Consider the following 11,178-nt stretch of genomic DNA (forward strand, 5'->3'; position numbering starts at 1 on the left):
AAAAGAGAGATGAAAGATGTATGACTCTTTGTACAAAGCACTGGAAAGAGACTGGTAATAATTCACAACTCCTGCTTTTCCCTTGCCTTCCAAAGTAATGTGGTCCAGCAGCTGGCTTGGCGACTAGTCCAGCCCATGAACTGTTTCTGTTTGGCTTGCTGCCATCTCCCAGTGGAAACAGAGACTGGTAACAGGAGGCATGAACGTTTTCTTCACAACCAATCCATTTAGGCCTGAAGTTTGCTTAACCTAAAAAACATGAGAGCTCAGTTTCCACCAAATGAGCAGCAGAATACGCAAAGAGATGACCTCTCCCCGCACATGGCCCTTCCAGGATATGACATCAACACCAATACTGCAATTGCATCCACATTAGTGATCTAGTTCAGGAGTGTAATTTTGAAGCAAATCTCCTGTTCATACTTCTTGTTGTTTAACTTGCACTGGGGAGAGGTCTTGGAGGATTTGAACTGGGTTCCTTTGGATTAAACAACCAGGAGATGTGCTACTGGAACATACCTAGCATGTCCCAAATGCTAATGCACATTTTGACCTACAGAATTAGACTAGAGCTAGAGTGAGTTAAAAATCCTTAAAATGCCTTTAGAGTTGACACAAGATACTCAGCACCAGCTGTTTCATCCTACATATCTTCTCTTGCCCCAGACTACTTGTTAATACGGACATAGCCTATTCTGGTTTCTGGGAGAATAATCCCAAAACTGCTGTCCATGTGCCAAGTCTGGACTACATCGGAATGCTGAACTAGAGCTTGCTGTGTTGCTAAGCTCCTTCTTTGTATTGACCAAGATTTATGGCCTCTTGTGCCTTCTGGCACAACAGGGCCATCACCCAGCAGCAAGTATCAGGCAGGAAATTCCAGCCACTTGCTCACACTCTTTACTCTTTTTGTCATGGAATTTAATAGAGCACCTAAGTTCCTCTGTGAAGGAAACAAAGGAAATGTGGTGAGCAGCAACAAGGCAGAGATGTGTTGCATTAGCTTGTTCCAAAACCAGCACAGCACTCTGGTACTTCCTAAAAGCAGTGTCATCAGAATGAGTCTTCTGCCACCAGGAGGAAAATCAAATTTGTCTCCTCTCCTGTGCTGAACAGGCTTCTGATACTTTTCATTGTGGAAGGAGAAAGCAAAAAGACAGAGGAGCTGAGCAGGCAGGTGATTCAGGTGCTTTGACTCACTCATGTTTCCCTTCAGTTCATACTAATTTAGGGTCCTAATTTCATGTGTTCTGATTAATATACCCGGTGGCTTGGAATGCATAATGTAAATATTCTCCCATGCATCAGTTTTTGGCAAATATCAGTAACATATGCTTATGTGGTCCATGCAAAGTAACACTTCCTCAGAAACTCCTCCTCCTTCAGAGTAAAGAATATTCACCAGAAATAAAACTGTCAGTCATGCTTCTAGCAAACACTAATGTTTCTAAGGGCGTAGTGAGAATTATTACAGAGAATTCTCAACAACCTGTACGAGGAGTTTGTTGTTTAACAAAGCTCAACAAAGGTATTGGGAACAATTCTTTAAACTGCAGCTTCCTCTCAAGAGGCAGATATGTGTCTGGGTTTCACTAGTAGGTTTAGCTATAGAGTGTCTCTTTCAAAACAGATGCCCTGATTCCAGTGCAATTTGAAAAGCAGTTTCCTCAAGAAAATGTGATATATGGAATGATTCACAATCTATCTTTTATTTGCAGAACAATTCAAGAAGAGAAAATCTCTGAGTGCTATTCACTTTATGTTGTTCTTGGCAAACTCAGACAAAAAAGTATATACTTGATCCAAATTCTTACTCTAAAAATAACTCATAATTATGTGTCATTTGCCTCCTGCCTACACCTCTTAGTAGGTCCTAAAATATCAAAATACTAAGCTAACACAGCTAGCAGGACAAATCCCATTTATGTTTGACAAGCATGGTTTAAATAGTTACTGTGGAAATAGTTACTGTGGAAATAGTTACTGCAAGGAAAATTTGACATGGTTTTACAAGCAGAATCTGTCAATCTAATAGCTCATCTTTTTGAGTTTAGTGCTTTTCTAGTCTTGAATGTTGGGGCTTTCCCATGAATAAGTAAGTTTATTAGCTGCAAATGTTCTTCTCCTATAAAAACAATACAGACAATTAACCTATTCATATCCCTGAACTTTCTCTGATAACACAGTACTTATATATGTATGACTCCTATCATATCACAGTAATAAATCTTTTTGATAAAAAATTGTACATAATAGAAGCAAAAGAGGAAGGGGGTGTGGGTAGGGAAAGCCAAAAGCTTGCAAGCATCAAGTTATCTTACCCTCATCCTGTATCTCAGCAGATCTAATAAGGTTCATTATATAACCTTGAGAGTCAGCTACTCATTTATTTTTCTGACTTGCAGCAGCTCAGTCAGTTTTATAGTTATAATATTGATTTACAACTGCAGGAGGAATTTGGTCCTCTACATATTTCAGGGGGAAAAAAAAATCCATTCATGGTGAGGAAACACAATGTATTTTTCTTAAATGTGGACACATACAGACAGGAAAATGTTCCAGGGGCAACTGTCTGAAATAACCAACATACAGTGTTAAAAAAAATAAACAACCAACCAACCTACATCAACCCAGATCTCCTTCAACAACTGGAGTTGAGTCTGAGTAAATTAGCCTTTTCAAAAGAGCTGAACAGCCGTATTCACCAGTTTAAGAAAAATCTGCTTAACTAAAGAATAATTTATCTTTAAACCTTCTTCTATATTTCATTTTATTACTTTTTATAATATGAAGGGTATAAAATACATGCTTAGACAGAAGCATCATAATGTGTCACAGAGAAGTTGAGAGGACCACCTGGATAAGACTGAAGAGTGCTGGCTTCCAGATCAGATGTAAGCAAGCAGTGAAATCTAGTCGTATAATATCTAATGTGTTCTTTTGCCTTCTGTAGTTGGAAAATGTTAATATTGAAATCTCTGAAAGAATTCTTCAGAAGGAGAAATGTCATGCAGAGTATTTGCATTCACTGATACAATGATGTAACTGCTGGATGGATCAGTCTTGGCAGACATTATTTATTTTGGCTTTCACAATAAAATGAAGTATTCAAAACTTCTGGTATACCACATCTGCTTATCTGGTTTCTTCTAGTTCATGGTATTTTCTTTAAGCACAAGAAGCTTGGTATGCCTCTCAAAATAATCAGAAATCTATGCTAAAAAGGACCACAGTTTAGAGTTCTACAGAAAGAAAATGGGGAAGAACCATAACATACCATAAGGTCTGTTTTATTTCTGTGGCTTTCCAAAATACTTACCCATCAATGACAACAAATATATCAACCAGACCAGTTTTCAGACCAGTTTCCTTTGATGCAGAGTACTATGGCTCCATAGCTCTTTCTGTAGCAAAGAAATCAAGAAGCAGGCCAAGATAGACCAACTGCTACAGATACAGATCCAACTATGAGCATGACACATCCTGATAGTGTTGGGGTGAGATGTGGAAATGCAACCACCTGTTTTGCATGCTGCTTCCTGGGCAAATGAAATTAAAGTGCTCAGGCAGAAACCACAGCGTTCCCTGAGTTAGCTGGTGATCTAGCTGATCAGCAGACAATGCATGCATAGACAGTCTTTTGTTTTTAATTCTTGTATAAAGGTTATTTGCAGTTTGCTGATTTTCCCCCAAAGCTGTTTCTGCAGAAAGTGAACATGAAGCTGATGCTGTCACTCCTTTTTCTTCCAGTATGAGTCAGCTGAGCAGAATACATGGGGCTTATCCACAGTCAAGTCTCCATTAACATAATCTCAGTCAAATGAGTAGCCCTAATTCTTTCATCAGCATTAGTGGCACACATTCCCTACAGATATAACTGCTGTGTTGATCATCAAAATGTTATCGACATGCGAAAAAACTATCTGGTTAAAAAGCAAAGAGATCCTCATGACCTCCATGAGTGACAGCATATCGGCCTGGAGAATGGTTTGATACCAAAAAGTATCCTAGCAAATTCTAGATCTTTGATAAAGATCAACATCCACCTGGACCAAGATTTTTGCTGGTGAAATATGGGCGAGTGCTGAAAAAAGTTGGGAAATGGAGATCCAGAGCAGAGAGTTTTAAGTGAAAAGGGAAAAGCAAATTAGGTTTTGAGCCAGTAACAGTTGGTAAGTCAGTCTCAAAAATACAATTTCTGAACATCCAAGTAATACAGAGTAATGATGTCTACAAACTGAACGATAAAGACAGAAGAGGAAGAAAGAAGCCTTGGTGGTTTGATGGGTAAAGATGATACCCTTTTGATTTCTTACCCCAAACTCTGTATCCATATAAATTGTTTTTATAAAAGAACAAACTAGGGGTTTTTCTCCTTGTTTTTCCAAGGCTGATGTAGCCAGGCTTCCAGGGTTTCTGGTAAGTCACAGGTTTGTAACTCTTTGACTGAGTAAACTGATTAGATCCAAGGGGCCAAAACTGATAATTATGGCTTCAAACAACTATGTGATGAAGCACAATCATGAAGTTTTATTATCTCAGTGCAAAAGCTCTGACTGAATTTATATAAATGTTCTGCAACTGTCATGTGAATAGTGGTTCTGTAGTTAATTTATTATTAAATATGTAACTACAATTTCAAAACCTAAATTCAATTGCTGAATTGAAATAAAGAGGAAATGTAATTTTGCATCAAGGAACAAGTTCAATGCAGCTTTAAATGTGGAGTTGTCTTCAATTTATTTATAATTCAGTAAGTGCATATGGACTATTTAAATACCTTTTGATACCCAGCTTGTACATATAGGCTTTGATTTCAAGGGAAGTCTGAGTTTTCCTATAACAAGAAAGACAGGAAATATAGTCTGAATAGTAAACAAACCTCAGTGGGATCAAAGCATTAACCATTCTCTGTGTCTCTTTAATTACCACTAACAGTTTGAGCTACTGCAGTCACAGAACCGATCATATAATTACCTGCTTTAGGAGGCACTTCCTGTATTTTACCATGTTTAAAAACACACTTCTGCAAGCAAACACCAAAAGATGTGTCACAGAAAATATGAAGTTAGGAGTAAGACTGCTTTATTATACTTGTAATAAACAACTATCCACAAGTTCCAAAATGCAAAACAATCTCTTAAAAAATATGAAGTACATTCATTGATGATATGATAGAGAATAAATAATTTTCAAGTGCTGATGCTCTGCCTTAAGTGTCTGACTGCATAGGTGCAAAAAAATAGGCTTATTTCCTACAAAGTAAACCCTGACTTTACAGAAAATCAGACAAGCTGTTGTCATTCTTGTATCTTTAAAAACTTGGTTGAATTAAAAAGTAAATGTAGCTTTACTTGGATAACACATAACATGGTAGACTATTGTATCAGGTATGTAAAAGAGTGCCAGTTTGGGTTTAATCTCCATTTTAACATGCTCAGCATACCCAATGCGCTTTTCTTTTTTAGTTGCAGATCAATAATATAGAAATAGGAAAAAAAGAGTTCAGTTTTGTCTTATTTAAAGGTGTGCTGCTTTTTTTTTACAGGTTATTCACAAAATACAAGCAGTCTGATGCTTGGACCTAAGGATGCTATGCCTAAACTTATAGACATTGCTTTCTGAAAATGTTATCATTGCTGTGATACTTTACACAAAATGTAATTCTTGTTCCAAGAAGTAAAGTTAATTTATAAATTATAACAATTATGTATCTGCTTTCAAAATCTTTACCCTAATATTTCAGTACATATAGGACTCTTGTCTAGTGAAACCTAGCACTACCATAGAGTAATTATTTACTGCAAAATTTATTCCATGATCAATTGAGAAAAAGTATTTGTCCTTTCCAACTCTAACTGTTCTATGATTCTATGATTCTTGAATGTGACTATTAATTAAACAGACTAATTAAGTTCTTGTAGAAAAAAATATATGTAAGAATCAAATTGAATACTCTGGTTATGTTACTGTCCTATATAGCAATGCAGACAGCATTGACAATTTCCAAAAAGACAGTTGCATCTTTTGGAAATGATGGAATTCCTAACTGTTAAAAAATTCATAATCAGATCAGTCTGAGAAACTCAATAAGGTTCCAAAGGCAGAAAGGCCCTGGATGTATAGTCAGACATATCAAGCAATCTGATTGATGCATGGCAGGGAAAGATTGTTCTCGTCTCTGGGATATGCTGAAAAGAGCACTTCAGCTGAAGCACCTCAGATGAGGTAGGGTAAAGAAGTACGCTCTGCACAATTCTGTTTGAAGCTGTTCCTGTACAGCTGTTTGACCTGTATTAGTTTGACAATCAATATTGTCAATATTGTAGGTGTATCAATTATTTGTTATTTAATGCGTATGTTTGTGTGGGCATATTGCTAGTATGTGCTCACAGACTGAGCAATAATTTCAAGGTCCTTTCAAGTTTTATGGAAATGTCTGGTTTGATTAGTTGTTACTTCCCAAAAAGGAAGAATTCAAATATCTTTATAATTCAAACATCAGTAATTACTTTTTAATGCCATTTCTTTACACAACCATGCTCAATGTCATACTTCTGTTAAATGATTTTATGATGCTGCTTCCTGTTAGATAATGCATATCCCTTCAACAACTTTAATTATACAAAATGGCCAGTGTTCTGAGGGCCTCAGGCTCTCTCAAAGATGTGGATTTCTTAGCTTAGACTAACCTATTGACTGTTCCTTTGTGCTACCAGCTTCTGCCCGTCTTTTGATGCCTGATGGTTGTTTTTTCTTGTATTTACCCTGCAGGGCTCTATGAAAACTATCCAACCAATGCAGAACCAGAATGCTGTGATGTCAGATGGGGACTATTATCAGATCATCAATCCAAAGGGACTATAAAAACAAGTGGCTCAACAATTTGTCACAGGACATCACTCACAGTTTCATCAGCATCGAGACTGTGTAACAGCAGACTTAAACTGTGTGTTCTTGTATTAATGCTCTTACATACAGTACTTACAGTCTCAGCAGCACAGAACTCAACAGGACTGGGCATAACAACTTTAGAAGATAATTCAACCAATGAAGAATAAAAGAAAGGATTCATCTTATATGATAGAAACACAACAGGCCCAAATGGCTTCAGTCAAAAATAGCAAGGACTGAGTACTTTACCCTCAGATCTCTTCTTGATTGACCTTTTGGGTAAAATGAAAAGAATGGGCCACTACCCAAATAACAAGGACACATGAACACAGCTTTTTATTGACTAAAAGGCTGTTTTGTGACTTAAATTTCTCACACCATTTTATACACTGTGTTTTAATGTTTGGAGTTTCTTTTTTTGTTTGTTTTTTGCACTTGTTAATACAGGATTTTATTTTTTGGGACAGTTTCTCAAAGCTAAATTAAGTCTTTTCTCTGTCAATATATTTCTAGTCATTGTGTCTGTTCATCTGATAGTTCTGTCTTTTATGTCCTGTCAGTTTCTATTAGAGGAATGACTGCTATGATTCCATGACATAGCAAAAAAACAAAAAAAACCCAAACAAAAAAAAAAACAAAAAACCAAAAAAACCCAAAAAAACCTACAAACAAGAAAAAAAAAACACAAAAAGAACAACAAAATTTAACAAAAAATAAAAAAGAAGAAAAAAAACGAAAAAAAAAACCAACCACAAAAAAAACCAAAACAACCTAACTGTCCTCTTACCCATGGGAGCCATTCATCTCCTTTCCCCTTCCCTTCTCCCGTCACAGACAACATACATTTGCTTCTGTCTGTGTAATCACAATGAATGGGTACACAATTCCAGTGTGCCTCTGCCACTTGCACAAACCAGTTGACTGAGCAAACCCAAAACGAGCATGAAGGAGGTTCCTTTTAGCTGAACAAACAAGTGCTCTCCTTACAAGGTGAGATTGGACAGTTAAAAAATGTAAAGAAATATATAACAAACTGTTGCTCCAATACCCGTTTTGAAGAAGTCCAGTCCTTTCTCACTGGTCAGTTGAACAGGAGCAGCCTTTTTTAGATATGCTATGTAAAACCAGTTATGCTCAGCAAGTTGAGTAGTTGGGAAGCCTTCATATTGGAGGTGAAGGATTGGCATTCATTGTGAATTACGTTTTGAGTTCTCCTGCTGTCATATAACCAGCAGCTTTCATGAAGAATGGGAGTAAAAAGCTTCCAAAATCCAAGTCTTTTTTTCTCAAAAAATTACACTAGAAGCCTTTGAGCATCTACAATACAAAGAATCTTTTCGGTTTTGAGTTCATTGTTTTTCTAGTATCTACGTGTTGTGGAAAGTTAATCTAGCTATTAAGGGTGCACAAGAATGTGTTAGCACAGATAAAGAAACTTTTTTTTTTTAATATATTGACAACCATTTTCATAAATGTGCAATAAAACTAGTAAGAATATTCCAGGATATGAGTAGTCAAGACAAAAGATTGTAATATGATTGCTGATTTTTCATTGTTTGGGGTGATTTTTAATTTTTTTTACTTTTGTGGGAACATTTCACCTGCTGAGTGTATGAGAATTTGCTTTTTAAAAAGGCTTTTTAGAGTTTACAGTAGAATCAATGGAAGGAAAAGTTAATAAGGGCTGTTTTTAAAAACTTTACATTCCTTCCTATTCTCTAACTACACTTGGGAAGTGCACTTTAGAGATGTTCGCTGTGTAGCTGGGAGACGAAGGAAAACTATAGAAAATGTTCTCTTAGGAAATAAAATATAGTTACCTACTTTCTAGATATGAAATACCCCTTGATAAATACTAATGTTGTAAGAACAATTAATCACTGGTGCATAATGCTTTTTTGTATACACTTTATGGTCTGTTAAATTCTGGAGAAAAAAAAAAAGATGACCATGCTGCTTAAGCGGTTCAAGATGCACATGTTAAGCTGCAAAAGCTCAAATATTTTGCAAAAGTATTTGTTTTGATAGTGTTTTACTACAGCCTGGACTGAGGAGCCTAAAATGACCTGTGCAAACATGGCAACAAAAAGCACCAGCTAATGCAAAATTCTTCAGCACTGGTTTGTTTCTATAATTCCTCCCTTCCCTTCCTTACACATGCTACATTTTGTTCACTAAAACATGGTGCTTTTTATTTTATTTTCTGTTAGAGGCACATGTATTAATTATATTAAATTGATGCAGAATTGGGGAAAATGTAGAAATGCAAATGAAAAAGCCTTAACTAATGGTAGAATGTAGACTTTTGAGAGGACAGAGATGTTATTAAAAAGTGATGGAGCAATAACTGGGCAGTGCTCTGGTACTGTACAACAGCTGATGAGTCACACTACTGGGAAAGCTCTTAACTAGGTGAGCTCTTGTTCAACTGACCTCTTAATTCTAGTAAGTGTACATGGTCAGTAAACAGTTTGTTATAACTTTTATCTACCTCTGCTGTGCAAAGGCCATCCGACATCCATTTTTGTGATGTTTCTCATCTTTTTGTTCACACCGTTACTCACTGTCATCTATTTTTACACTGTACCAATAGAGTAGCAAGTCTGGTTCATCCCGATTGAAATGGCACAGGAAGAAGAGTTATTATTTCTGTTTTGCCTCATGGTGAATTATAGAGAGTTACACTTAAGACATTTTCTTTCTTCTCTCCTGCTCTTTTTCAGCCTTCATCCCTTATTTTTCTAGTAAAATGTTTTCGAGTCGTGTCAGTGAAAAATATGACTCCTCCACTGCTAGGCTACATTCAGTCGCGTGTCATACGAGAGACATAAGGAAAAACAGTGACAACATCATCACATGCAAAAGTAGCCAATTAAACTGAGGCAAAATGAAGCAGAAAACAATTACAGACTTTTAATTATTACACAAGATGTAATAAACTCCTCTCCCTCTCCCCACCTGGAGTTAGTGCCTGCAGTTCAACGGTCTGTGAATTTTCTCTGTTATCTTTTTGAGGTCTATCTCTTTAATTTTTTGAAGCAGAGACTCATGTTGCAGAGGTGACTACTGCTGGGGAGTCTGTTGCCATTTTCACTCCAGCAGTGTGGTATGCAGTTGCTCTTGGTGGCAACTGGGACATCAGGAGTAGAAGAGGACTATTCTGTGAAGTTAAGCAACATGTAATCATGTATGATGCAAAATTCCATTCCATCCATTCCTCATTCGTAATAGTTTTCCTGGCATAAACCTAAGCATGCTTGATATTGTGCACATATTACTTTTTTTCCAGAATAAATTTGCATCTTGCCACTTTCAACTTCCATCTTGTTCCATTTCTCCTTGTACTGTATGCCTAATACATACATGATAAAGAACTGGCTTAACAAAGGAGTAATACTAAAATATTTCTGCCAATGACTGATGAGAAGAAAAAGGAAAAATAGAATATTTATTTTATGATCATATGGAAGAGAGAAATTTCCCATGTCTTTCATGTCTTATTTTCTGCAATAGGGAAAATCCAGATTTTGTGCAATATGTTAATACTGCTAAGCCAAATGTCATATAACATAACCAGAGCTATATGTTATACCTTATTGCGTTTGCATTCGGTAATACATTATATTGATGCTTTTCTTTCATTAAAGAGACAGTATCTTTTTTTTTGAAAATATAGCAGGTGAAGGCTGTCCTTCTGCATGTCATAATTTAAAGACAAAACCCAACAAAACTTTAGAATGAAGTTTTAGTTCTATAAATGGTGAAACCAAGCCATCAGCTGCCAAAGAATCTGTGGAATGATAGATACAAACCAAACATAGACTGTCAAGAAATTCTTTCTCAAGGTTTAAAAATAATGTTATTCTAAGTGATTAGAGAGGAAAGAATAAGAGCTGTATTTCAAAAGCAGAGATGTCAGGTTTCATTAGGTACACGATGTGGCACTCTGCTTATATAGTTACACTCTTCTGTTAAAAAGTGAGGGACGAGGACATTGTCTTCTGCTCTCTCTGTATTTGCCATGATAATGGATATCCTTTTTGTAAACGTTGCCTCTCTGCACAGAAGATACCTGCTTATGGTGAGAGCTGAAGACAGCTTATGTATATGCACACAAATTGACACAGTGAAACCTGTCAAGTGACTATCCAAAGCACAAGCAAAACTCACCTGCGGGATAGAGGTAGCTTTAAGGAAGGAAACAAATTTGTCTTAGGAAATTTCAGGATTTTTCCTTATTTCAGCTTTCACTGTATTGTTGGTGCCATCACCCTGTGATGAGCC

At 36.4% G+C, this 11,178-nt stretch overlaps 1 protein-coding gene across 1 annotated transcript in view; it reads left to right on the plus strand.

Annotated features, from left to right (window-relative positions):
* NALF1 (NALCN channel auxiliary factor 1) overlaps positions 1–7,535 on the plus strand; it is a 479,162-nt gene extending 471,627 nt beyond the window's left edge. Inside the window, exon 3 of the mRNA XM_061472795.1 lies at positions 6,775–7,535. Coding sequence (XP_061328779.1) covers positions 6,775–7,061 — 287 coding nt within the window. The 3' untranslated portion in view covers positions 7,062–7,535. The remainder of the gene's footprint in view (positions 1–6,774) is intronic.
* The last annotated feature ends 3,643 nt before the right edge of the window (positions 7,536–11,178 follow it).

The sequence above is a fragment of the Pezoporus flaviventris genome, unplaced genomic scaffold (assembly GCF_033815535.1).
Source record: "Pezoporus flaviventris isolate CSIRO_AGI_PZ_B2104156 unplaced genomic scaffold, CSIRO_AGI_Pfla_v1 ptg000072l, whole genome shotgun sequence".
Lineage (NCBI taxonomy): Eukaryota > Metazoa > Chordata > Aves > Psittaciformes > Psittacidae > Pezoporus > Pezoporus flaviventris.